The 27,719-nt window shown below is 40.8% G+C and overlaps 1 protein-coding gene across 5 annotated transcripts; it reads left to right on the forward strand.

Moving 5' to 3' along the window:
- Window positions 1-984: 984 nt before the first annotated feature.
- Window positions 985-27,131, forward strand: LOC140542218 (sodium- and chloride-dependent GABA transporter ine). 5 transcript variants are annotated; one of them, XM_072665106.1, is made up of 14 exons: window positions 985-1,099; window positions 1,276-1,519; window positions 6,134-6,268; window positions 12,741-12,951; window positions 14,110-14,242; window positions 14,752-14,886; window positions 15,472-15,575; window positions 16,170-16,294; window positions 18,259-18,371; window positions 19,435-19,575; window positions 20,710-20,809; window positions 20,936-21,036; window positions 21,492-21,662; window positions 22,817-27,131. In XM_072665106.1, the coding sequence occupies exons 2-14, from the start codon at window positions 1,327-1,329 to the stop codon at window positions 22,925-22,927; spliced, it is 1,773 nt and encodes a 590-aa protein (XP_072521207.1). In that variant the 5' UTR covers window positions 985-1,099; window positions 1,276-1,326; the 3' UTR covers window positions 22,928-27,131. The 5 variants fall into 5 exon arrangements, with proteins under 5 accessions (XP_072521207.1, XP_072521206.1, XP_072521205.1 ...); XM_072665105.1 differs by having other exon boundaries at window positions 1,281-1,519; XM_072665104.1 differs by having other exon boundaries at window positions 985-1,095; window positions 1,281-1,519.
- Window positions 27,132-27,719: the final 588 nt, after the last annotated feature.

Below are 27,719 nucleotides of genomic sequence, written 5' to 3' on the forward strand. Positions count from 1 at the left end.
TGCTGCAAAACGGATATGGCACTTAACAGTACAGATAAATTTAGCAGCAATTTAGCAGCTTTTCACTTACTTAAGACAAAATTCAGAATCAGAAATACTTTATTTATCCCAGGAGGGAAATTGCAGTTGTTACAGTTGCAACCGTTCACATAAACAATTCAATAAACACATATTATCAAAAGTACAACATATAACATTTTAAAAATGTATATTTAGTCTGTCATATATTTAGTATAAAAGCATATATAAATAATTACAGTACTAAAATTCCAAAAAGACCCACAAACAAGCAGCAATTGAAGGCTTCGGTACTAAAGGCCTGTCAAGGCATCTCAAGGAAGGAGACTTGAGGCAAGGATTGACTGCAAAAGATCTGTATTATAAATCTGTATAATATTTATATTATAAATATTATAAATATATGTATTATTAACATTTTAACATCCTTCTATTTATAATTACTGGGATGTCCAATTACTTTTGAGCATGTGAAAATAGGAGAATTTTAAATGCTGTAATTCCCAAACATTTCATGTAGTATTTTATATTAAATTGAAAGCCTACACTTTCTTTACTTTATCATTGAGATGGTGTGCAGACACTGTCCACATACTTATGGACCAGGCTGTATGTAACATACATATATAATAACTTCATAACGCAATTACATATATATAACACATGTAACACATACGTAATCGCCCTATAGACACGCATATGTAACTAAAGTCATTTCCCCCTTTGTGCTGACGTCTGTCTGAAGGGGCGGCTCTTCGTCCTGGAGCTCTCTGGAGTTTCTTGTTCACACCCGTTTTCCGCCAGACTGCGCCTTGTTGCGCTTAGATTGGCTAGTCTGTCCGCGATTAACCGCACCGAGCCAATCCCAGCGCAGGTGGCGGGCCTCTCTCAGCCAATCACAGCTCACGGTGGGCGGGCCTTGCCGGAATACGGGTGGAAAGCAGTGGGTTGCCAGCTACGTGCGACGCAGGAAACAAGGGGACTGGTCTCAGGGAGAATTGTGTAACGTGAACCAGCTTAAAGAGCTGCGAGCAGTTTGCCGGTGATTCTGTGACCAGTGAGCGAGTTTAGTCAACGGTAGGTGAGGAAAACGAGTTTATCCATCCCTCCATCCACCTCATTCAGGTGCTGCTACAGCGGTCAGACCTAGACCCGGCTGAATAGACCTGCACATGCTCATCACTGTGGGGTGTGTTTTACTATTAAAGATTTTTGTCCCTCATATTAAGTCGATTTTATGACCTATATTTGGTCAAGAGCAGCTCCAGACCAACGTCCTTCCAGGTACCCGGCGCGCAGGCTCTGAAGATGGGGATGGGGACGGACAGTGAGGAGGACGCCGGCGGTGTGGAAAGCTTGAAGCTGGAGGATGTGGCGCCTGTGGAGCAGCAGAGAGAGACCTGGACGCGTCGCCTGGAGTTCGTCCTGGCCTCGGTCGGATACGCCGTGGGCCTCGGCAACGTGTGGAGGTTTCCCTACCTGTGCTACAGGAGCGGGGGAGGTGGGTAAAACCAGGACCACTGGTATCTAACTTGGAGAAGGTGTGAGGACGCTCCTTGCTGGTCAGCCAGTGCTTGTGACTGGCTGGTTGACCAGTCTTGGGCAGCATGGCCAGCCTCCACCAGTATGAGCAGCTTGACCAAACTGGTTAACAAGACTGGCTTAGGAGTATAGGCTAGGTTTCATCATGTACCATCAAAGACCAGCTTAGATATCCTAAGATATCCTGACCTCGCTATTGCTCTTGTTGCTGACTGCAATCAAATGCTCACAGCAATGTGAGCCTTTTTTTGAGCAGTGGAGACAGTTACTCCAGCAAATGCAGGATATGCTCTTTTTAATGCCCTTGATTTTAGAAGAAGCAACGAATGAAGGTGTCCCAATACTTTTGTCCAGGTTTTAACATTGATAAGAAAAAGCTGTCCTGAAAACTCCAGCTGGTAACTGGTCTTAGTATTTGGATGGAGCTCCATCATTCCAGAGAACACAGTTCACAATCCTGGGGGGCTTTATACCCCTCTATACCATGCCTGGCATTAGGCAGCATGGTGCCAGTAGGTTAATATTTACCTGCTGCAGGAGGTCCTATTCTATTGGCAATACTTCTCTACAGGGCATAGATAAGGGGTGTGCGTTTGTGTGCATTTGTACATTGATGTCAACAATGGGAGCAAAGATAGAAGCTGAATGCATTCATTAGAAGAGGTGTCCACAAACATTTGGACATGTAGTGTTCCAGCATCGATTCATAGGTAAAAGGGTTCTGTATAGGAATATAAGGGTTCTTTTACTCGGGACTATATTTGAACCGGAGTGGTCATGGTCACGCCTAGGTTTGAGTTCTGTAGGGATCTGAATTGGGTCAGTCGGATCTGTCATGACCAGTAAAAGGAGAATCCACAGGAGAAAATAATGGACTTATAGGAGACAGTGAGACAGAGCGGGTACAGGCTGCTAGATCTGCTAGAGCTGGCCATAGAATACATCAGAAGTGAGGTGTAGGGCTGAACCTGGTGGTACGATACGCATCATGATACAGGGGTTCCTGTTCAATTAATTGCGATGTATTGCGATAATGTAAACATCATCAAGACATTGCAATTTTTTTACATCAAGTAAAACCCACATCAAGTAAAACCCACATCATCATATACATAAAATCAGAGTAAAAGACAACTGACTTTTTATCCAGTCCAATTTTGAGAATCGATACAGTTTTGAAAAACATAATATTGTGATACTTCGATATATCGATATATATCGATAACGCCCCTAGTGGGGAAGTGAGGGTTGGAGTCCAGGGCAGTTTAGTGAGTTCACTGCTCTAACACCAACTAAACCTGCTAATTAGAGACAATCCAGGCAATGTTTTAATGGATTGACCATTTTAATCTCAGTCCAGTTTCACGTCTTTGTTTTAACCACAGTGTTCAGAGCGCCATCTGGTGTCCTCAAGGCGCCATTAACTGGACATTACCGCTGAGCGCTCTGTTTTACCAGCGGGAGAACCGGAGAACCGCTCACTCGCCTTTCTCTGTTTTTAAACCAGCACTAAATAGCATATTCAGAACCGAGAGGAGGCTAACGCTAATGCTAACACACACACACACACACACACACTATAGAAACCCTAATCACACACAGCACATTCACCCACTATAAACCAGTTATTACACACCAGTAGACCAACAACAACCACATATATCAGTCCAGAGTGTGTACCACTACAGTACCACTGCAGTTGACTGCAGTGTTGTAAAGGAGCTGGGAGCTGATTGGTCAGTCTGGATTATAAGATATTAAACACTATTAAACAGGGATTTTAAGAAAAGAAACTGAGGCTTAAAAATAAAGGGCTTTTACTGAATGTATTCATCAGCAGCTCATCTGATCTAAACTGTGTAGCTTTGTTATTTATACACACACACACAAAGATCAGATCGTTATCTGCTGATACTCAGCATTAAGTGACTCAGATCAGGGTGTAAAATAGCCTCATCAGGAGTCGAGCAGGAAAGTCCTCAAAGCGTGCAGGAATGTGGCGCACCAGGACTGGAGTTTTCCATGTTTGTGCACTTGGGATATTGCCTCCATCATGAACCCCTGCTGTCCTTTCTGTCTTTTGCCGCTCCGGTTTCAATAGTTTGCACTGATGTTAATCATAAACTGAAGTATCTGTGTACAGTGGGATATGTAGGTCACTGCAATTGTTAATCTACTGTGTTGGAATTTCCTGTGCCAAGTCATCAGATTAGTCTGGAATTTATATGACAGTAATGTGTTAAAAATTGACACAAAATTAATACATTTTAAGTGATAATATTAGTGTATATATATATATATATATATATACACACACACACACACACACACACAAGATATAATGCTTTTTTAACCCCTGTGCTGTAGAAATGATATTGTCCTAGAAAACATTTAGATTTAAAAAAAAAAAGTTATTTTTTAGAAGTTTATTAATGTTTCTGAATAAAAGACCCTGTTTTCTAGAAACTATTGATCAGGCAGTAAATCTGAAGGAAAGCTGTGAGAATGAGGACCAAAGTGCACTCGACTCCAAGGAATTTAGAGATGAAGTTATAGATGTGCACAAGATTAAAAAGGACTACAAAAATAATTTTGTTCATTATTAAAGAATAACGTGTTTGGAAGTCTCAGTATAGGATCAACTGGGGGAAGGGGAGCAAGAAGGGGACTTATGAGGGATGGAATGATTGGACCCAGGATTGATTGAACAACAACAAGATTCCGTAAGCATCTTTGATCTCAACTATAGTAGAAACAGTGGTGTAACTAAAATAGTAGGATTTTTACTATTATAAAGAGCTGATGAAAGATTATTAAGGAGTTGAATTAGGTCATAAACACCTCACATTAGAATGAATTAACAGTCAAATCTAAATAAAACTGTCCAAAGTGCAGAGACCGTAACTGAAGAGAACCCCAAAAGAAGGCAACTGATTCATTTTACATGGCCATGACTGCTAAACTACACATGATAGGTCTTGAGTCTTTAGTCACAGCCTTGATTGAAGTGTCAAGTTGCTGTTAGCATGATTTTTTAGATGACCAATTACCCAACACACTGGTTACTACTCTATCCCATCACATGTATCGCTTCCAACACTGGGAGGGTTAGGGCTGCCACATGCCTCCTCCGCCTCATGCACAACCAGCTGCATACTCTTTTGAAACTGCCACTGATGCAACTTTGTTGTGCAACCAGCACTCTTGGGGGAATGCAATCTTGGAGGAAAACACCCTATACCCAGCTCTGACACACTGGCTAGTAGAAACCCGTGCCAGCCTTCATCACACCGATAGTGACACGGGGAGCGAGAGTGAGCCATCTACCCATTTGGAGAGAGCAAGGCCAGTTGTGCTCTCTCAGGCTCCAGCTACTGATGGCAGGCAGCATGATCCGGAGTTTGAGCCAGCGATACAAAAAAGTCAGTTCAGCACACCGTCCTGTAGAGTGGCCTTAGTTAATTAGATCTTAAAAATAATTAACAACCAGTTATTTTTATTTTATTTATGTTTATATTGTAGTTTTTATTGTATTTCTTTATTTATAGATTTTGAACAACATTATGCATATCCAATAGGGTTATAACCTCCAGCTTTCACTTATATATATACTCATATATATACAAATTAATAAGTAGATAAGTAGTTATATTTAATAAATTGAAGGGCAGCAGTGACCTGCTGCTTGCCAAACAGTGAGCCCATATTCATCTGTTAAACCTCAGATTACCAAACCTCAATATAATATATTTTTATGCCTATTTCTATGTGTGTCGTATCTTTATCTTGATGTACTACAGGCATAACAATGCTTTTATATTTAGCTTCAGTATTTATTCAGTACTAATTCTAAATACTTATTCAATATTTAGTATTCTGAGTTCAAGATTCATTCAAAACCTTTTCAAAACTGAGATCTCAGAGAGGGCTCATGCTGCTTTGCCATCAACAGCCGGAGTCCGAGAGAGCACAATTGGCTGTACTCCCTCCCCTCATCATTTTTAAATGATGGTAGCTGGTGTGGTGGAGCTGAGAACCCAGCGCATGTCGTGCCGGTTCCTCTGAGCGTGGTCCTTACTCTCCTAGTGTCGGGTGCTAAAAAAAAATTTAATGGGATTTTGTTGTTAATGACTCTCGAATGATCTAATAAGAAACTGCACAAATTGGTTGAACTAAACGTTTTTCAATATAACCCGTAAAATCACTATCCCTAGAAACCTCTATTCATATGGATTTATATGGATTTATAAAAAGCTGTGTCATTTAACAATGCATGATATATATAAGACCCAACCTCTTAATACAGTGATACAGTTCAGACCGACCAAGATCTCTCTATAACTTGTTTTAAATTGAGCGTTGGTTGGTTCCTGATAAAATATCCAGGAAATTAAGTCAGGTTCCCAGACCAGGAAATTTAGAGATTTGTTTTTTAGTAATGGAAACACCTGGGGAATGAGAAAATGGTTCAAAATGTCCTGGAAATATCAGTGAGGTCCTGAAAACGTTATTATATATTAGAGTTTTTAATGTTGTGAATGAATATTTAAGTCACTTTCTCTCTCTTATTTAGGAGCCTTCCTTATCCCTTATGTGATCATGCTGTTTGTGTGTGGGATCCCGTTGCTCTTTATGGAGTATGCCATCGGACAGTACACACGCTTGGGGCCGGTTCATGGGCTGGCCAAAATCTGCCCCCTTCTCAAAGGTGAGTGGATCCTACACTCCAGTTGTACCCAAGCAATCCAATGGTTTGGCTACCAATATTCTCTATACCAGTTTTCTCCCCATACTCCACACTTTCCACACATACTGTCCACCAAAAAGACAGTAGCTGTTTAACCATGTGTGACACGTTTATTAATCTTACCTAACGTGTCTTTAAAATCTGCCCAGAGGCTGATTCCCATGTGCGTCCATATTGTGAGATAGCACGGATGCAATGTAAGGACCATCCGCCAGTAGTTACTTCCCGACCTAATACCAGACAACCCCTTTTTTCATGTCATCAAAGTGTTATGAGCTTGGACGTCTAGGGGTAAAAGTATAAGCCCATACATAAAACTTAGGCCAATGCCAACCCAACCACTAGACCAAAGCATCAGACTTATCATTTATTTCCTATAGCAGTGTTCCGGTTCTGCTGTAGTTTGACTCGTAGTCAAGTTAGCTTTTAGAGAATAACGTATAGGATAACACATTCAGGCGCATTTAGTTGACTGGTCCACCCAGTTTGTTTGCTCTGTGTTATATTTGAAACTTGCAACTACGGTGGGCTTTTTCCCACACCTGTTTTCAGAGCTCTGAAGCATCAGCTAGCAGAGGATGATTGTGCTCTCTCAGGCTCCACCTGCAGATTGCATGCAGCGTGACCTGGGATTTGAGCAGAGTTTTTGTTTAGCGACTTGTTTAATATCCACTGGAGGAGCTCTGATACGTGCAGTCAGAGACTAAATATTGCATCAGCCAAACACCTTTTTTCCAGATGTGAGGAAACATCTGCCTGGACAAACACAGAGATGTGAATCCAGGTGGGTGTACAATTATTAGACGATAAAACAGCAGGTAATTCTACCTTAGTGGACGACGGAGAAAAACACAGACATGGTCGATTCAGAGGAGCCCCTGAGAAAGAGAGAAGTACCCCAGGACATGTTAGCGTAATCCTGTCTGGAGAAGGTTTTAGACAACTGCACCAATCATACAGTGCAAACCACTGTCATTTTGCTGGACAGTATTCTATGATCTTATTGAAGTACGAGCCATCACTCACTCTTTCCCCTCCAACATGCTTTGCTGCTGAGTGCAAGTTCCCCCCCTACCTTACACACACAGTTTATGGCTATGTGGCTGACTGGGATGATGACCTGTTGATGTTTGAACACTTATTGAGGTTGTGCTGGTAGTGCTCACATCTGCTACCATCAGACACTCAGTTTTCACAAAATTCAGTTCTCTAAACTGCACAGACGTAATTCCTTTTTCCTGAGAGCGAGGGGGGCCTTTGAACCCGAGCCAGAACTAAGCCCTTAAGGCTCCAGAGGCTGTTCATTTGATTCCAGCTATTTTCAGCAGAATTATAGTGCTTCTGTTTTTAGTAATGGCCATGTTTAGCCTGGGCTGTATAAACATTCACAAATACCTCAGTGTTTCATTTTAATTAAGCAGATAACCATATATTTACTGTGTAAACATGTGAATATTCATAGCTTTCGGTTCATTAAGAAGGTTTTACAGTATTCATCTAACACAGATGATTATATGATCGATATATGATATATGACTATGTCAGGTAGTTAACTCCTGATGGGGCTGGGTGATATGGTAAGTGTTATATCATGATAATAATTGTGATATTATGCATTTCACTACTCCATTAATGAAACAGGACTAATTACACTCTCTGTAATTAAGTACTGACAATATTGACTATGTGCTCATATAGCATGTTGTGTGTGACGATAGCAAAATGTACCCCCTGATTCCACCCCTAATTCCTGACCTACATTTTTACATGGTAAATACTTGGTATTGGTGTTGATCTACAGGGTTCAGCCATCAATGGTCATCATCCTCTCTTAGGTTTTTAATCAAAGGTCTTGCTTTCATTTGCTCTAACTCCAGATTTCTCTCCTTAGTTTTGTCCTTATCTCCTCAAAGACAGAGATAGTCTACCCGGTCAAATCTATATCGCTCATTTCTGTCTATAGCGGCTCCTTGCTTACAGAAGGACTGATGCAGGTAGTTCTTTCTGGATGTTATTTTGACTGACTATTATTAATGTCATTTTGTGTGTGTTTATTGGTTTGGGAAAGCTTCCTTTAAATATTGCTTTTCACATTTCACAAATACTTATCCATGTTTTTTTTTTATTTTACTCATAAATAATAATGAGTCAGTATTGTCCATAGTAACTGCTGTAAAACAGAAAGACCCACATAAATACACTACCTAGAGCAGCCTTTCTAAATCCATAGGCATTAATGTGGGGTTAGACCCCTTTGCAGCTCCCATTTACAGCAGGTCTGGAGCTCTGCAGTTATTGCAGAATCAGCAGAGCGTTGGAGACTTTTCTGCACTATGCCCTGAGCTCAGCACTCGGCCCTGACCCCACTCTGTAACTTTACGTTTTCTGCCGCTTGGTGGCTAAGTTGGTTTGCTTGCTAATCTCTAATTTTCAATAAAACCACTCACAGTTGATGGTGGAACATCTAAGAGGGAGGACATTTCACCAACTGACTTATCGCAAAATTGATGTCCTACTACAGCACCACGCTGGAATTCAGTGAGCTCTTTAGGACCACCCATTCTTTCACTAATGTGTGTAAAAGCAGACTGCATGGCTAGGTGCTTTATTTTATACACCTATGGCAACGGGACTAAATGAAACACTTGAATTTAATGATTAAGATGTGTGTCCCAATAATTTTGTCCATATAGTGTAAATCACAAGATTTGGAAAATACATCTAAGCCGAAATCCTTGGCCTGATTTTCTAGTCCTGCATTTTCCTTTTAAATGGTGTTTACACAGGAAATGCATGACAGCGGTTGCTATGCTTTCTATACCCTAAGGAAGTCCTCTCCCAGTAGATTTTTTAAAGCCCCAATCAAGAAACAGTGCGACTCCAAACAGCAACAGTGCCAGTACATTTCTCTGAAAGTGACCTCCAGCTTATAGAGTAACTCTGGGCTGGGGCAAACACAGGGGTCAGAGAGCTTAATGGGGCACATTCAGGGTTAATGGTTGCATTGTGCTTGTTACCTTTAATATACCTTTAATACCATCTATTACACCTTTCTCTATCTGCCTTTAAAAACCATGAAACACGTTTTACTGAGGATCCACTAGATCTAATTTGGGCTGTCTGCTTAATCATGTGGAAGAGGTTGGGTGGTTAGCATGGTAAGGCTTCATGGTCAGCGGTACAAAAGGAGCAGAATTAAAAGGATCAAGAAGGATTTACATCTGTACCAACAAGAGTTCTTCAAACAAAACGTGGAACTCAAAACCAAAGCAGCAACACAACAGCGAAACTCTACTGTCGTGTACTGAGTGAATCTACAGTAGCTAGGAGTCTAGGAGTGTCCGAATACTTTTGGACATGTAGTGTATGTATTGCTATATTGTGTTTCTTCTCTTCATTTCATCCCGTGCAATGAAGATGTCCCCATGACCACAGTTAGACACTGGGCAGTTAGGAGGACACTGCTTTCATTCAGGTCCAATGAGCCCAATCAGAGCCAGTGAAGCTCCTTGTTTCCCGAAGCATAGGGCTTTAGGGCTTTAGGCGTTTTTTGGTTGAGGAGACGGGATCCAACAACAGCACAGTAACGGTATGCAGGGCCAAGTTTTGGGGAGTGAGGAAGTGGACAGCTTAACAGTGGACAGTTCGGCTACATCCTTAATCCAAGGACTTAGGCCATCAGCGCATGGCTCGGACAGATGCTGGTCAGTCCAGTACAGTGATTTCTGCATCGTCATCACTTTTCAACAGCTAAGTGTAGGTTATGAAGACCATCCGCACTTGAAACCGAGTTTCGGGAGAGTAGAGTGACAAATGCTGAAGAGCAAAAGTGAAATGCTGTCAGTTACAGTATGCAGTTAAGATAGCTTATCTATGAACCCACGCCTCATGGCTGTCACATGCTGAGCTACGTTGTGAGACCGTGTGAGCCACTGTTTGAGCTCCATATCTAGAAAAACAGCCTTTAAGAACCTGGAGATGTAAGTAAAATAGGGAGAGGCTGATTCAGCAGACTACGCCTGTTTAAGGACACAGTTCTGCCTGTGTGAGAGATTTTGGATGAGTTTTGAGCTCCTCATACAGTCATGTGAAAAATAAGGACACCATAAATGTGCAAATGTATTCTTCAGGTAATATGGACACTTCTATGGACATTTCTACTTGAAATGCCGAGCTTAGAATCAGCTGCTGATGATTTGAACATGCTTATAGAGGATTCTGGGGAAACCTGTCTTACTCAAACCTCAGACATTTAGGCTGTGTTCAAAACAGAAGGCAGCTGCCTCAATGCCTTGCTGCCTATGTTGTCTCAAAAGTCAGTAGGCAGCATTGTGATGAAGGCACCTACAAGAATCGAGCTTGAGACGCCCTTCCGAGGCAGCAATATGTCATGGTGTTTTAGCCAGGATATTAACAAACGACTGTCAGCTGGTGGCGTAAATGATTAAAATCGTTAGACATAATGAGCCAAAATTTGGCTATTACAAAATATTATATATATTCTATAAAATATTTCAACATCTCACAGCGTTGAAGCCCTTGGGAACCCTAATCTAATCTGGCTCCTCAGGGACCCTAGTGTAAATGTACAAAGTATGGCTTATGAAGATCTTCCCAAAGTCTAATAATTGTCCTCTGGATTTTACCTGTATTTGCTCGCCTCTCAATGTGGAATGGGTGGTCCTAAAAGTGGTTCAGGTTGACGTCAGCATACCCCTGATCAATTACGAGGCTGACTTGTCTCCGCCCTCTTTTTGAGCAGCATAGTGATCAAGGTACCTACAACCGAATCGCTTCAAAAGCAGCAATATGTCATGCCATTGCCAGGATACCGACAACTACTGTCAGCTGGTAATACACAACATTAACGGGGAAAATTAATATTAATGAACTTTGTACAGATTGCTGCTTTTTTGCAAACGCCATATTGCATTTTCTCTTGAGAAGAGCCGGTGCTAACCTAGAGGATCATAAGATACAGAAGGCAGCACAGGCATGCATCTACACTGCCTTAACAAATCGGATATGAATACTGCCTGAATAGACAGCATCCATTATGTTTCAGACGCAGCCTTAGTTTCAGCCTTGGTTTGCTCTTAAATGTTGACGTGAGTGGTGTCTCCATGGCGAAATCCAAAGGTTGTAGATGAATGAGTCGTCGAGAATGAAAATAAGCCATTTCACTGTCCACTACATCATTTACAAGTGGAGAACATTTAGTACTGCCCACATGACCAGGTCAGGCTGTCCTAGCAAGCGACTGTAAGTATGCTTAGGAAGCATTGCACATTATGGAACAATTCGTCTCCAATCAAAACATACTGGAAGGCTCATAAATAATAATAGAATGTACTTTGAGGGCCAAAGTCAGCATCCAAGAAGATCCCTCTATATTGTGTTCAGATGCTCTGGTGGTCCATGGAGGCCCATAAGGCAAAAATCCCTGTCTGTTTTGGTTTCATATGAAAGTAAGCTGTGAATGCCTGATGTTTTTTACAGAAATCCCTTTAAATCCCATTGAAACTGTGGCGCAGAATACGATAATGTTGGGCTTCCGGTTTAAAAAGCTACGCTACTGAGCTGCACTGTATTGTTGTCACTCATTGAAACTTGGGAGATGAAAACAACATTGCATGTCCAAATGTTTGGAGACATCTGCTCATCCAGAGTTTCTTCCAGTGCTTGAAATGAGTATAGAAATGAGGAAGGAGGTCCTGTGCAGTTTAACATGGAGCAACGGCCCATATGGCATTTAGCTGTAGTATTTAACAGGGCAATACGGGAGCCGTTTAGCTGAAACTACCCTCAAGAGAGTTCAACCTGTGATTGAAGTAGCAGCACTTTTTTCTCCACTTCAAGCTCAATCAAGGGTTTGTTGAAACATTGCTGTGACCCTTAGTGAGCTCAAGTACTGATCATCCAAAATCCAAAGGTATTGGATGGAGCTCCATCACTCCATTAGTCCACAGTTCCACTGCTTCACAGCCCCCATGCTGGGGAGTGTATACCCCGTTAGCCAACACCTAGTAATGAGCTCAGTGACCTTTGGACTCATGTTGGTCCAGATAATACATTAAAATAGGTGAATTCACTAAAAGCTGGTGTCTGGATACTTCTGGACCTTGAAATAACACATGGGTGATTCATGGATATGCCAATCGCCATAATGTACAAATACATTTAAACTGATGCTGGTCTTCAAGTCAAGTCAAGATTGAAGAAAAGAGCAGTGCACTGTTCATCTGGTAGGTCTAACATTATTTTAATGACCCGCACCACCAGTGTTAGCTCACATGAGCCTTAATAAGCCATAGCTCCAGTATTAACCCACTCTGAAGTGTGTCTGATCAGCAGTGGAGGACATGCTGAAAGGGCAGAAGTATCATTGCCTACCATCTAACACCCTCTCTCTCTCACTGTTCCCTACCAAAAGGCGTAGGACTTGCCACAGTGGTCATTTCTTTTGTGCTGGCCACCTACTATAATGTTCTGATGACCTGGGCCCTGTACTACTTCTTCAACTCCTTCGGCTCCACCTTGCCATGGCAGTCCTGCAATAACACCTGGAATGTGGTCAGCAACTGCTCCACCGGCTTCCCCGGCAACGCCACGCACTTGCAGTCGGCCAGCCAGCAGTTCTTTGAGTGAGTGGAAGCTGTAGGTTTGTCAGCATACAGTCAGGGCTGGAAAACAATGGAGAAACTGTAAGTGAGGACCTAAGTGGAAAGATGGAGGCTAAAATGTGCTGCAGTGAGTACAGTATCTACAGTACCGGTATTTCTAATAGGGCAACTTCCATATGGAAGTCATTTTGGAGCATTTCTATTGGTCCGTTAATCATGAAATTTGGGCACCATGTGAAAAACAAGATCCAGAAAAAGTGAAAAGTGACAGAAATGAAGATACATGATTTTGACATTAAATTTAAACATTAAAAAAAGAAGAAAATTAAATCAGACATTATTCATATGGCATTATTTAACCCCCATTGAAAATTAGGTAGCAAAATGTGCAAACTTTCAGCTGTTTACAATTAACCAATCAATTCAATAAATTTGCAGACTCAGAATTATTTAACCCCTTTATGTTAAAGTGTCTTTAGCGCTTAGTAGAGCACCTTTTTTGCTGTTGTGATCTGCTGCAAAGGTGATGCATAGCTAGTGTCAGCGTTTCACTGTCCTGTCTGTCTGATGTCTGTTGTGTTTATCGTATTTATTGTATTGATCTGATTCCATGTTGCTCATTTATGTTTGCACTTTTTGTATCTGTACTGTATTGTTTCTGTTCCATGTCGCATGGTGATGGTCCTGGAGGAACGTAATTTCGCTCCGCTGTGTGCTTGTTCTCAGATGAAATGATCATCTACCCACCCTGTCAGGGCACTCTGTCAGGGCCTCGGCTGCTGACGGCTAGCAGCATGGCCGAGTTGCGAACTAGTAATCCTCTGGTCAAGACAGTTGGTCTTGTTTGATTGGTTAACTGTAAACAGCAGAACAGTTGTACATTGTGCTAATGCAGCTGATTTGCAGTAGGGGCTGAATCATTTACATTGCAGCTGTAAAGTAATGATGCTGGGCATTAGCTGATCACACTGGACCTAACCCAGACAAGACTGACTAATAGTCTTCCTAAATAACACCAGCACAAGTACAGCAATGAAGTACAATCCCAGTGCACAGTACTGTGTGGTATTTTTGTCCATTGACCAAAGTTTTGAGGAGAAGTTTTGTGTTTCTGGTGGAAGTTCTGGTGGAACTTGTGTAACTTGGGTTTGGGTATTTATTTATTTATTTATTTTTTAGTCGTAAGCTCCTGGAGATGACCAGTGGCATTGAGGACGCTGGAGGGGTTCGCTGGGAGCTGTTTGGCCTCCTAGCCCTGGCCTGGCTCATCATCTATTTCTGCATATTCAAAGGAGTCAAATCCACAGGCAAGGTCAGATTCACTACTGCCATACACCAGAGTGTCTTTTAAAAATGGGGACATCCAGGACCAAACACAAGCTTATTGACTTTACATATAGTCCTCAGAGTGAAGGGGCTTTACATGGTTCTTGGAGCAAGCACCATAGAAACACCATCTAGTTATCAGGCAGCTAGTATGACAGGCCCGTGGGCTTTATAGCCTAGCTTCAGAACTGTTTACACACTGATTAATTAGTAATGCCCACGTGCCAAGAGGCTGGAGGCAGCAATGCTGCATTAGCTTTCAAGTGTTTTCAATAGATGACAATTTATCCAAACAACAGGTAAGCTGCATCCTTGCTGAGCTTGTCTTGGCATGGTATCCCATCCCCTCACCTTGCAGCACTAACTAAAAAAACTCCAAAATGATGCTTTGGTCTTGTTAAACACAGTAAACGCTTTGACTGACAAAAACTGCATGATCACACATGGACCAAACAAGACCAGTTTGACTACACTACCTTTAAATTCTCTCTCTAGGTTGTGTATTTCACTGCCACGTTCCCGTACTTCATGCTGTTTGCGCTATTGATCAACAACGTCCAACTGCCTGGAGCAAAAGACGGCATCCTATTCTTCCTCATGCCCAACTGGAGCAAGCTCCAAGATGTGCAGGTTAGCTTGAAATGAAGCAATGACCGGTCATGACAGTCTGATAACTGAATCAGATTAAAGGCCTGGTTTGTTTCCCCCCTGTGTGGCAATTTCTGTTGAATAGCGTGTGTGGACAAGTATAAAAATTGACATGTTCACAGTGGGAGCTGGCTTTCCCAAGAGTATCTTAGCTTAAGCCTTTCCACTCTAAAGGCCAACATGTGACCTATTCAGCTGATCTATATTTACTTACTGAATAATAAATAGAATAATTAACAGGTACTGAATAATTACTGCTTATTGAAAAACTGGTTACTGAGTAATTACTGCAGATTGAATATGAGTAGGTACTAAGTAATTTGTAATTAAGTAATTAGTAGGCACTGAACAATTCATGCTTAAATAATTAGTGGGTATTAAATAAGCAATAGTAGTAACTGAATAATTACTACTTGTGGAATAATTAGTATGTAGTAGGTTATTGAATAATAGATAATAAATAATTAAGTAGTGAATAGTTTTCTGATCTGTCAGAATTGTCATCTAGTCTCTAGGCAGGGTAATATGTGTCACATTAGGTAAATGCTAATCTGACCTCTGTTTAAGGTGTGGGTGAATGCAGCTGCACAGATCTTCAACTCCATTGGAATTGCCTTTGGGTCTATGATCTCTATGGCCAGTTACAACAAGTACAACAACAACATCTTGAGGTGGGTGATTTTACAACACAGGGAAGCTCAGAGTACACTGAGGTCAGGAAACAGGCGGGCAGGTATAAGACAGGCGAATCCATAATCCAGGTCACAGTACAAAGCAGAAGGTCAAAACCAAAAGAAACAACAAAGCACCACAGCCACATCCAGGATTGTTAGAGTAACAGTGACTTTACCCAGACCACTCAAAACTAAGGTACGGTCCCAATCAGTCCAATCATAAACAGCACCTGTGTGTGGAGCATGCGACCTGTGAGTTAACTCGAAACGCGCTGTGTAATCAGTTACTGCATCATTTTAAGTTGGTCTGACTTGAATGTTTTAAATGTTTTAGACTTTTTTTGTATCATAATCTCACAAAATCAACTGATAGATACATTTTAAACTGTGTGGATTTTCCTGAATTGTGTAACTCTGTTAATTTCACAGAATAGAATACCTTACTTTACGTTTACAGATGTGATTCTGTCAAGAACCATCCAACCAGAAAGTGTTTATTCTATATAAACTCCGCCGAACCCTTTTTAGAAGTGCATACATGGCTTGCTATTAAGATAATTAGTTTAATGAGTTTTTCTCTTTTCTTTATAGGGACACGTTTGTCGTCTCTCTAGCAAACTCGGCCACCAGTATCCTCGCCGGATTTGTGATCTTCTCTGCTATTGGATACATGGCACATATTCATAACCTGCCTGTTGAGGACATAGCTACTGATGGTACGATACATATTACACATCCAGTCTCTCTCTGTATTCGAATTAAGTTTAAATAGCTCTGGAATCTGTGAAAGCAAAAAATTGTGCTCATTAAAATTATTACAATTACCCCCCCCCCCAGAGTAAATAGTGGTAATCATGGCTTTATGGCTGTACACATGAGTATTATCATTATTATTATTAGTATTATTATTCTACAGACTGAATCGTTCTACTGTACTTTACTACATGACAGTATACATGTATTATAGATTTTTAGATTATAATAAAATCTATTATTATATACATGTCAGTTTTAAGGAGCGCTCTAGAAGTCTTATAGCTTCTTACAGTGGTAATAAAGACCATTTCAGGGATCTAACACAGTGCTCTGGTTTCCTGGTCTGCTAAAACTCTCAGCTCTCAGCTCAGATCTCTCTGAGCTGAGGCAGTTTGCCAGCATCGTTACCTACAAGGCTGACAACAAAGGGAGTGAGACATTCCAGTCCCACGTTTTTCTGCTAGGCTGTGATGAAATGTGATTCTCAGTGAGAGCTCATACAGAGAAACACAGAAAGTGCTTATAGGAGATAGAGCAGGTGTGGAAGGGTTTGGCAGGGTCAGAGAGGTGGAGAGAAAGATTCACTTTATTCACTGAAAGAATGTATTTGTGTCCTTGAGACCTGGTCTGCCTCTTCCTTTCTCTCAGATCTCAGGGGAAACCTGCTGTGCGCCTCAGCAGCAATGCCAGCAGAGATATCTAACATTAGAGGAATACTGAACAGGGCTTCAGTGTTTGCGACTGTGGAATCAAATCACATCAAAATCTCAATTTCCTGAATATCCCAGTGGCCCAAGCCATCTCCAGTTCCAACTTACTGCTTTCAGTGATATAGTGAATTTCCACTGGTGCCAGATACATAGAGACTGGCCTAATGGCTGGCTAATAATGGTGCTGTGTTTTGGCAAGAACCTGTTGATATGATATGTATTACAATATCATATATTGTGATATAAACAATTTTTTAAAATCAAATTTTAGGAAAACAGATTATCTTTTATCCAATCAGAACAGTGGGTTCTGAAAAGTACAACGCTGCTATCTAGGGGTCGTGATTTTAGCCCTACAGAAACTGAACCACTGTGTGCCACCTTCTTCATCTTCACATAGAAACTATTCATTAGAAATCAGTACTGTGTTTTAGAGAATCGATACAGTATTACAAAACATAATATCACAATACTTTCATATAGCTTTACTTTATTACTTTATAACCCCTAACTGATAATCAGAGTAGAGCTGGCCTGCTACCCCTTTCTGTTTTTACAATACTGAATCTAAAAAGTAGATGATTGTCTGATACTGATTCTCATACAGTGTTTTATTCTCTCCTGCACATTCAGAACCATGAGCTAATGATTCCCAGTTAGATTAGGTACTGGCCAAAGCTCTGTAACCAGTGAGTACAGCTCTTACACACGTTATGTTAATGTGGTTTTTACCATGGCATATGCTGATAAGCAGCTGTGGCCCAAAGGAGAGGTTTGGACTGAGGGGTGGGGGTGAGAAGGAACAGCACATTCTCCTTACCTTAATATCCACGGCTGATGTGCCCTTGAGCAAGGCACCTAACCCCTTGTTGCTCCCTATGATGCTGAGGTTGCTTCTTCTTGCAGTCTTCTCCAGGTTGAGCTGTGGACACACCCTATCACCTGCATATTAATTATGTAGCGTTTGTTTTTTTGATGTGTGGAAAACAGTGCCCGGTGTCTGGTGTTGCTCAGTGCTGTTAAGCTGCAGTGCATGTGAATGGGCAGGCTTCTGAGATCCTCTTACAGTGCTGAAGTTGACATTGTAGAGTAGACTGTAAGTTGATATGGTGATGATCTGTTGCAATGGCACCTCTGAGTCTGAGCGCAGATGGTTTTGCATTGTTCTCTACATGTGTTTGGTTGTGTGTGTGTGTGTTTAAATGTGTGTGCAGGTCCTGGTTTGGTGTTTGTTGTGTATCCAGAGGCATTCTCCACCATGCCTGTATCACAACTGTGGGCTCCTCTTTTCTTCTTTATGCTGCTGTGCCTCGGTCTGGACAGTGAGGTAGGGGAGATTGGATCAGTAGCGGCTGATGCTCAGCATAGACACGTCAGATCAGGAGGCAAAATAACCTGATCAAAACCTCCCTGTTTTTTATGTAGTGTAATGTCACTGCTCTAGAGTGGCCCTACGGTCTAACTGCTGATCATGAGTTCAAATCCATTGCCAAAAGACAATTGTCATGTGATAGGGGTGTTGCACCTGCAGATTAAGAGGGAGGTCTTACACGACATTTAATCAATTTCAGCTAATGGTTTTTAAGGCTCCACTCCATGTATATTGCTGACTAAACTGTGGACACACTCCATCACCTCCATATTAATTATGTAACGTTTATCAGTTACGTTACATGACCATGACCATGTTCAAACCTAAATGGACTCTAAACTTTTCTATTTTCCACTATTAATATCACCACTATTAACCATCATTACTCTCGTTACTCTGACCATCACTGCCATGACTATATTAAGTTATACTACATCATGATTATTATATGATGATTATGAATATTTTGCACACCTGAGCAGTACAACAGATTAGGTAGTTCTGTGACTTTTTGTCAATAATTTATAAATAGTTCTGAGCAGAGGAGGATGGGTCGGGTCCCCCTTGTGAGTCTTGGTTCCTCCCAAGGTTTCTTCCTTCAGCTGTGAGAGAGTTTGGCCGTTGGCTGCTCACTGGGGGTCTTAGATTTTTTATGTTATTGAATTATTTTAACTAATTACTGATCGTGTAAAGCTGCTTTGTGACAGTTGTAAAAAGCGCTATACAAATAAATTTGATTTAAATTTGATTAAACTGAAATACATAACTAAAGTATGTGAGTTAGGAGAACTTTTGACTAATATCTGTGTCCATAAAAGAACAGGAAGGTAAATTTACTCAGAACTGTGATTTTAGTGTTTTTTTAGTGTCATTTCACAGCTCCAGACCAGCCCTATGATCTAAATATTGCTCATCAAGTTCAAATTCCAGCAAGGGCTCAGAGCTCCATTGTCAAATACCACCTGTCGGTTTTTGTCGTCTTGAGTCTCACTCTGTGTCTGTGTGTGTCACTGTACAGTTTGCAATGGTGGAGGTAGTGGTGACGTGCATCATGGACGGTTTTGGTGTGAAGGTGCTGCGTGTGTTTAAGAGGAAGGAGCTGCTGGTGCTGGCTGTGTGCTCCGTGGGCTTTCTGCTGGGGATTCCACACGTCACCAGGGTAATTCAGTATGATTGTGGATCTGAAGGAATCACTTCACTGCATCATGAAATTCACTGAATACACTGATAAAAGGAACAGCCTATACAGTAGTCAGTCTCTATACAGTATATAGACATATAGACAAGAAATACAGTGCACACAAAAACCCCTATACCTCCAAAATGACAACTTTACAGGAGAAGGAAATAAACGTCTTGCAAAAAGATTTTATTCCAAGTCATTTAAAAATTCTGACCTAATATAAACTGCCAGATTATGTCAAAATTTAAAAGGTTTACATACAGGCTGATTTGGTTTTTGCCTGTCACAATGTTTTGGAAGATTAGGTATTAATGCATGGAGGATTGTCTATGGAAATGTGTTGCTCATGTATGGGAACAACCTGGCTGATTCACATTGTAACCTTTCAAATTTTGTTCCAATTTTTCATTGAGAAATCCCTGTTTCAAGGGAACGATAATGATATTTAACCTCTATTTAAACCCATGAGAGGAAAAAACATACAGGCAGACTGATCACAATAAACCAGTAGACTTACAAATGTAGCACTAGGACATGTGAAAACAGTGAGAGAGAATAGAAACAATTATTTTTAACTAATTGATTCATTTTTTAATTTTAATTCAAATATTTTTATGAAGAATTACAAACAAAAGGATCAAATTTGAATGCCAATTAAAAACTGTTAAAATGAAGTCAAACTAAACTTCTAAACTACTGTGTAAAACTAAAATAAACCAATTCTACTGTAAATTATTTTACTAATTTAAGAATTTTAGCCATAACATTAACACCACCTCCTTGATACTACACTCATTGTCCATTTCATCAGCTCCACTCATCATATAGGAACACTTATATTTCTATCCACCTTATTTTCCATTCAAAAACGTGTTTGGCCATCTTTGTTCAACTTGTGTTGGAAGCCCTGGTGTGATAGATACAGATACAACCAGTGATTATAAACACTCCAAATGGGAACTATTAAGAGGGCCATACCAAAAACTCAGTGTGACCACGGCATAGTGCTGCTTTAATGAATGTCTATGACTGGCTATGGCTTTTCAGTTTAGTTTATTGTCAGTGTTAAATAACCTTATTCATTTGGTGTGTGTGTGTGTGTGTGTGTAGGGTGGTATATATGTGTTTCAGCTGATGGATCACTATACAGCAGTCGTGTCCCTCATGTTTCTGGCCTTCTTCGAAGTGCTGGCTGTCACACTGATCTTTGGTAAAACAACATTTTTCTAATTCAAGAATACAGATTTGCTTAGTATGGAAAATATGTTCTTGTCTGGATGGTTTTGATTAATCTTGCTTTTCTTTCCTCTCCTTCTTCATTCTTGGAAACTTACAGGAGTGCAGAGGATTTGTGTGATGGTGGAGAATATGTTGGGAAAGAGGCCAAACTTGTATTTTCGTGTCTGCTGGCAGTTCCTCTCTCCGATGCTGGTGCTGGTAAGCACTTCCAGTTTCTTGTTTTCCAGTTTCTTGTCATTTCGTCCTATAACTGGACACTGATGTTCATGTAACTCATCATCACAAAAGCTTCCACTGAAATCTAACTATTATCATATATCAGTGTTTTCTTTAGGTTCTAAAATTTAATTGGCTGATTTAAAACTCTCCCTCTCACCCTCTCCCCTCAACACTTACTCAGGGCGATGCTAGACAGTGCAAGTGTCTGCTAGCAGATGTAACAGAACTGGTAGTTGATCAAGGGAGCCCTAGCTAATAGGAGGGAATTGGCAATGACTAAATTGGGGGTAAAATTGAGGACCACCCCCCTCCTTCTGGATATACACACATGACCATTAAAGTATGTTATATATTAGTTTGCTGGTTTGTTACTGATGAACTGCACTCCTTGGCAGCATAAGAAGTGTTAGTATGGGTTCTCCATTGATCTGCAGGGTATTCTGATCTCCAGTATAATCCAATACACTCCAGCACGCTACGGCAAGTCCTACACGTACCCGTTGTGGGCTGAAGTGCTGGGCTGGTTCATTTCTCTGATCTCCATCATCTGGATTCCACTCGGAGCTGCACATGAACTCTTCAGAAATGAAGGATCTTTATTACAGGTATAACACTCACACTACATGTTAACACTTTGTTAAAACTAGAAAAATCAGGCAAGCCTAGTTTTGCTAGACAGCCATTGTCTGCATAGAATTGTCGATGGTATTTTAACAGTGGGGATTTTGGGACCAAAATATCTGCTCTTTACTGTGAAAAAGGTTCTGTGGCATAAAGATGTTGTGGCATAAAGATTATGTAGCATTTCATGTGTCCCTGCCTAGTAAAGGACTCAATCCGTGCCCTCAGAGCCTTAAGATGCTGACCACATATTTACTAGTTAGTAGATGTGAAGGTCCAGGATGGCACAGTAGTGATGCTGGGCGAGGCTGGCAGCTGGCGCATGGCGTTGCTAACACTGCAGTAGAGATGCAGTGCAATGCGATGCTGGACGTGGCCGGCGTAGTAGCGATGCTGGGTAAGGCTGGCGGCCAGCAGCCCTTCATTAAGGTCAATCAGGTAAGCTGCTGGTGGAAATGAACGAATCCATACAGTGTCTGGAGATCACAGAGAAGATCAGCACCCAAACATGTGCTCAGTTTTACTAGCTGCTGTATTTACATGTATTTGTATTTGCTGTATTGTTATAGCAGGGTTTCTCAACATCTGGTGGCCACAAGGGGTTGTCAGGCACCTTCTGGTGGTACCTTCATGGCTGTATACCCAGTTTGCCATAAACCTCAGTAAGAGTTGAAATAACAGGAAAATGCAATGATGTGTTAAAAGTGGGGAAAATGGGCAAGCATAAGAATCCACTTTGACAAGAGCCAAACTGTGATGTCAGAACATCCCCTCTCCAAAAGGTCAGGCAGAGTCTAGTGGGGTGTTTGTGGGTTATGCAGTGGTCAGTACATACCAAAAGTGGTCCAAAGAAAGGACCACCGGTGAACCTGTGACAGGGCCAGGGAACCTAAGTTAGGTGCCAGATACAACAGGACTTGTTCAGAGGTCTTGTGGTGTCCTTGCCGAATGGTCAGATCTGATGTGGTGGCACAAGGGGGACCTACTCAATATTAGACAGGTGATACTAATGTTATGGCTGATCAGTAAGTGTATAACTATGCAATTATGATCATAGTGTGTGTGTGTGTGTGTGTGTGTAACATGCACTTTTGCCCTAATATCCTTTTCATTTGTTTATTCTTTTCATCTCTTGCAGAGACTGAAGGTGGCACTGACCCCAACTGTGGATCTGGAGCCTATTCATGCCTTAGCAGAGAAACAGGGGGTTAACTCAGAGTCTGTAACATTCTTCAGCTCCTCCCAGTGATGTGCTGAGATCACAGTTCACAATTTTGCAATGTTATTTTCATGCACACCAAGTTCTGTGTACTGTATCATTAGCCGCTGCCTATGTAAAACTATTTCTGCATACGTTTTTACCTCAACACCAGGCTCACAACCATGTCTGTCTGTTAAGGTCTTAAAGGTCATAACCCCCCTAATAAGAGACAGAGAGATAACTCAAAAGGGATTTCAATCAATTTCTGCATAATTAAGCCAATAAGATGTAAGAAAAAGTCATTTAGAGTGGTAGCCACTACAATATTCTCCTGTCCACTAGGTGGCCCTGTGTGAAAAAAAAATATTGTCTTTCATGATGTCCGCATTGGCTCCACCACGCAGATATTATTATATATTAATATATATGTATAGTATATATTAATAATATAATATAATATTATATTGTAATATTGTAATTTTATACATATTATATTATATTATATTATATTATAAATTAATCACAATATTTTGTACTAAGCTGCAAAACTTGCACTGTTAAGAGTAGTATATAGTGTATCGTCGCTGTCCAAGGAAAAACATGTATCTCTAAAAATGTATATCTAAAAAAGTTCAATGTAAAAGATTCTCTATTAAATGTAATCCTGCACTGAACCCTAACCCTAGATTTAGGGTTAATGTTAAGGTTAAGGTCAAGGTCGAGGTCAAGGTTAGGGTTAAGTGTAGGTTTAGGTGTAGAGTTGAGTCAGTCGACCCCTTCCTTTATAACTAGGCTACACTTTACATTCTAAGTTGTCTGTAATTTTATATATAACATTATATTAAATTAATAACTAATTTTTTCTACTGATTTTGATATTTTAAATAAATGTAATAGTCGATCTTTTTTCTCTAGCCGACAGTGACCTTGCGATGATGTTTACATTCTGTATGCTAGGAGATGGTTAACCCTTAGAAGTCATAGTTACTGCTGGTGAGAACAAATGCATGATGTTATTTTATGCAATGCAGCTAACTACACTACCCCAACAAGCGTCTGTTATCATAAAGGCTGCTTTTGTCAGTTTAGAGAAAGGGACGCTGGTTGAAATAAGCCTTGTCAGTTGCCAAGAAAGGCATTTAGACCGATCAGCCATAACATTAGCACCATATTGAGTAGGTCTCTCTTGTACCCCCACAACAGATCTAGCCATTCGAGGCAGGAACTCCACAAGCCCTCTGTAGGTGTCCTGTGGTATCTGGCATCAAGACTATCATTAACCGCAGACCCCTAAAGTCCTGTAAGTTGTGAAGTGGGGCCTCCATGGATCACAAATTCGACGGGCCTTAGGTGTCAATAACCCTGTCGCCAGTTCACCGGTTGCTCTTTTTTGGAGCCCTTTTGGTAGATACTGAGCACTGCATACCAGAAAAACCTAGAAGACCTGTCTAAGGTTCTGGAAAACTGACTGTTCACTTGCTGCCTGATATATCCACCCCTTGAACAGATGCCACTGCAGATGAAGATAATCAGTGTTTTTCACCTCACCTGTCAGTGGTGCTAATTTGATGGCTGATCGTGTATGTGGGTACCATGTAGCCTTAGAAATAGTGCCCTATAGTAAAGTGCTACCAGCCATTCTGCTGAAAATGCAGATCTGAAATATTCCACACCAGATTTATGTTGGTAAGTGGGTTTTTGGTGTGGACTGTAAATGTAACGTATTACGTCACTAACAATGAAATTACCTATGTAATTGTGCGATTACATTTAAATATTAGGGCTCAAAAAACTGCAAAAACTAGACTTCTAAAGGTTAAATCTGGACAAAAAGCACTTACAGGTTCTTACACAGAACACTTCACAGCTTTGACTCATATTTTGCACAACATGAAATTACTAATAGAGTTAGCTTTAGTGTTCCTTTATCTTTCTGTCGTCAAATCTGATCCAAATACTTTTACTGAATAACTTCAGTTAATAATTTAACCCTCTGGGGTCGTATCCTCTTGCAGGACGGTGGTTCAGTGTAGATTAGCCAGACACTGCTCCACAAACTCCACTAGCTATATATGTTGCAAATTAAGCTGAAAGGCTCAGCACTAGTGTTAGCCTGCTAGCCAGGAAGGAGTACGGAGGTCGAGGACCACCACCACCGCACTGTCGCTGCCCTGCACTGTCTGCATCCTTTGGCTAACACTCTGGTAAACCCATTTCAAGCACCAAAACTACATATCCACATGAGTAAAGGTATGTTTTACAAGAAATATAAAGAATTTGTCAAATCTGACTGTAATTTTAGGTTTAGGGTCAGATCTTATCTTCACTTAGTGCTGTAGGTCACCTGAAGTCTCATTATCCACCTTATTTTCCATTTACAAATGGGGTGGCCATCTTTGTTTACTATGTGTGTTAGAACTTCCAGTGCTACAGCAGATCCACTGAAACAGATTACAACCCCAGTGATGGTAAACATACAGTGAGTAGAAGGATATGCTCAGTTAGAGGGGGCATCGTAGTAATTGCGGTTGGTGTGGTGCAACAGACAAAACCACTAGCTGCCAGTGAGCTATTACACCATGTTGGAGACCAGGGTTCGATTCCCGGTCTGGGTGACTATGCTGCGCTACACCAATAAGAGTCCTTGGGCCAGACTCCTAACGCTACATTGGCCCTCCTCTGTAATACGAGTAACCTTGTAAGTGGCTCTAGATAAGCGAGTCAGCTAAATGCCATAAATATAAATGTAATTGGAAGATGAGGAGGATTTTGCTTTCCGGAGCTTTGTGGAGCACCACATAACAGAATCTGTGTCTGTGGTTGAAGGCGCTAAATTTTATACATCCACCCAAATGTCCACACGTCTGCTCTTACCATTTTGTGGCGAGGAAACCAACACCAGAACATCCTTACCCAGAGAAATGACTCAGTTATGAAGCTTCAGCTTCAGAGTTTCCTCTCCATAAAAAGAGCAGACATATAACGTGTGGGTAGATGTTTTAAATGTAGTGCCTTCAACCACAGACGCTGGTCCTCTTCTTCTTTGGATATAGTGTCCACAACACAATAGCTTTAAATAGCCTGTTGGAATGGTGGGTTACCACAGCTAGCCACGTTCTGGTCAGTGTCCACAGCAGTAGCCTACTTCAGACTTCTTGCCTTTTGAATTGCACTTTGAATACGATACGACCATAAACCATTTGATCTGAAATGACTGAGGGTATTAATATCTCATATGCAAGTGCCTTTAAAGGCATAAGACTTTTAAAGAAATGCAAAAATCAAGAAAACGCTCTTAGACCCCAGAGGGTTAATAAATATACTAAATATTCATGTATAAATATTAATTTAGGCCATTATTATAAAACAATATAATGTTTGCTATTATAATAGAAACAATAACAAAAAACGATATTACATTGAAAATATTGTAAAATGCAAATAAAAGTTAATTGTTTACAAACATTAAAACTGAAACTGATGCTGAAAGCCAAAGAGAGCTTATCTGAGGAGCTGTGTACAATATTCTAATCCTAGTAGGTTGCTTGACTGGTCATGTCACCTGTCGAATTGATAGACTATTCCCAAAGCCTTATCTGTTGCATGTTTCACAAAGGGGGGTGCAGAAGATCTTGTCATGTCAATGCAAGTGCAAAAAGTTGTGGTATGTTTTTCTACTGTTGTTTTTTTATTATCACACGTTTGGTGGCGCTCTGCTGTGTGATCGTTCAGAACTCTGTGTTCTGAAGTTGATTTAAAGGCGTTAGCTGAAAGAGCTTCAGGGAAAAAGCTGAAGTATGTGCTGATGTTCTGTTTGTGTTGATGAATCATTTCTGTGCGCTTTGGTGGTTCAGTTGCATTCAAATGTTTGGGAACCCCTGGATAAATGACAAGGTTTTATTAGGTTCTGTAGAACATTTGTTCCGCTGCACGTTGTACACTGTTTATTTGCTGAATACAGTTTGTCCACTGAATACAGTAAAGAATAGGAGTTAAATGCCATATTTAAGTGTGTATACTGTAGAGGATGTCACTGGTCCAGGAGGTCCAAACTTGTGTATAAGACTGTGCTATACCAACAGGTAAACTCACATTTTTTATGCCACTATTTGCAACATTTTCTTAACCTTTTTTACCAGTAACTTTTACCAGATTTTCTTAAGCACTGTATTGGCTAATGTGAGTAAGAGGCTTGTTTTGTCACTTGCGCTCTGACTTTGCCAATAAACTGTTCTTTATTGAGTAACAGAAAGTGTGATTATTCAGCATGGGATAAACCAACATCTCTTCATACACTGATTTGTAGTATCACGTATTTGAGGCGGTCAGCCTCTTGAAGAATGTTTTATGGTCAGATGAGACTAGGATTAAGTTGATCGGCCAGAAAGACCAGAGGTATGTTTAGGAGAGTGAAGGTGAGGAAATCAACCCCAAGAACCGCATTGTACCGCATGAGTTAAACCATAGACTGTTAAACCTTCCTCAGGAGTTAAACCACAGGAGTTTGGGTATGTTTGAGCTTGATGTTAGTCCCTGGACAACAGCGCTTTTTCCATTGTTGTGGTTCTACAGAGATGGAAAACGCATTACAATATTGCACAAAGTTGTGACATCAGCATCAGTAACGTCATTAGCGAACATCAACAACAGCATCATTAGCTGCAGCAGCAATATCATCAGCATCATCATCACAAGCAATCAGCACAAACGGCCATCATCATCAGTAGCGCCATCATCGACATCAGCATCTTTAGCATGATAATTTTGCAGGCCCGACGCAGCATCATCATCACAAGCAACCATCGTCATCATCAGTAGCATCATTGTCAGCATCACTATC

Source organism: Salminus brasiliensis, chromosome 20 (assembly GCF_030463535.1).
Source record: "Salminus brasiliensis chromosome 20, fSalBra1.hap2, whole genome shotgun sequence".
Lineage (NCBI taxonomy): Eukaryota > Metazoa > Chordata > Actinopteri > Characiformes > Bryconidae > Salminus > Salminus brasiliensis.

Bases quoted from the DNA above. Each gene is read 5' to 3' on its own strand.
- LOC140542218 (XM_072665106.1), top strand. From the start codon at position 1,327: ATGGGGATGGGGACGGACAGTGAGGAGGACGCCGGCGGTGTGGAAAGC. The intron at 12,952-14,109 runs GTGAGTGGAAGC...TTTATTTTTTAG, and splicing joins GCCAGCCAGCAGTTCTTTGA to TCGTAAGCTCCTGGAGATGA. The intron at 21,037-21,491 runs GTAAGCACTTCC...ATTGATCTGCAG, and splicing joins TCTCTCCGATGCTGGTGCTG to GGTATTCTGATCTCCAGTAT.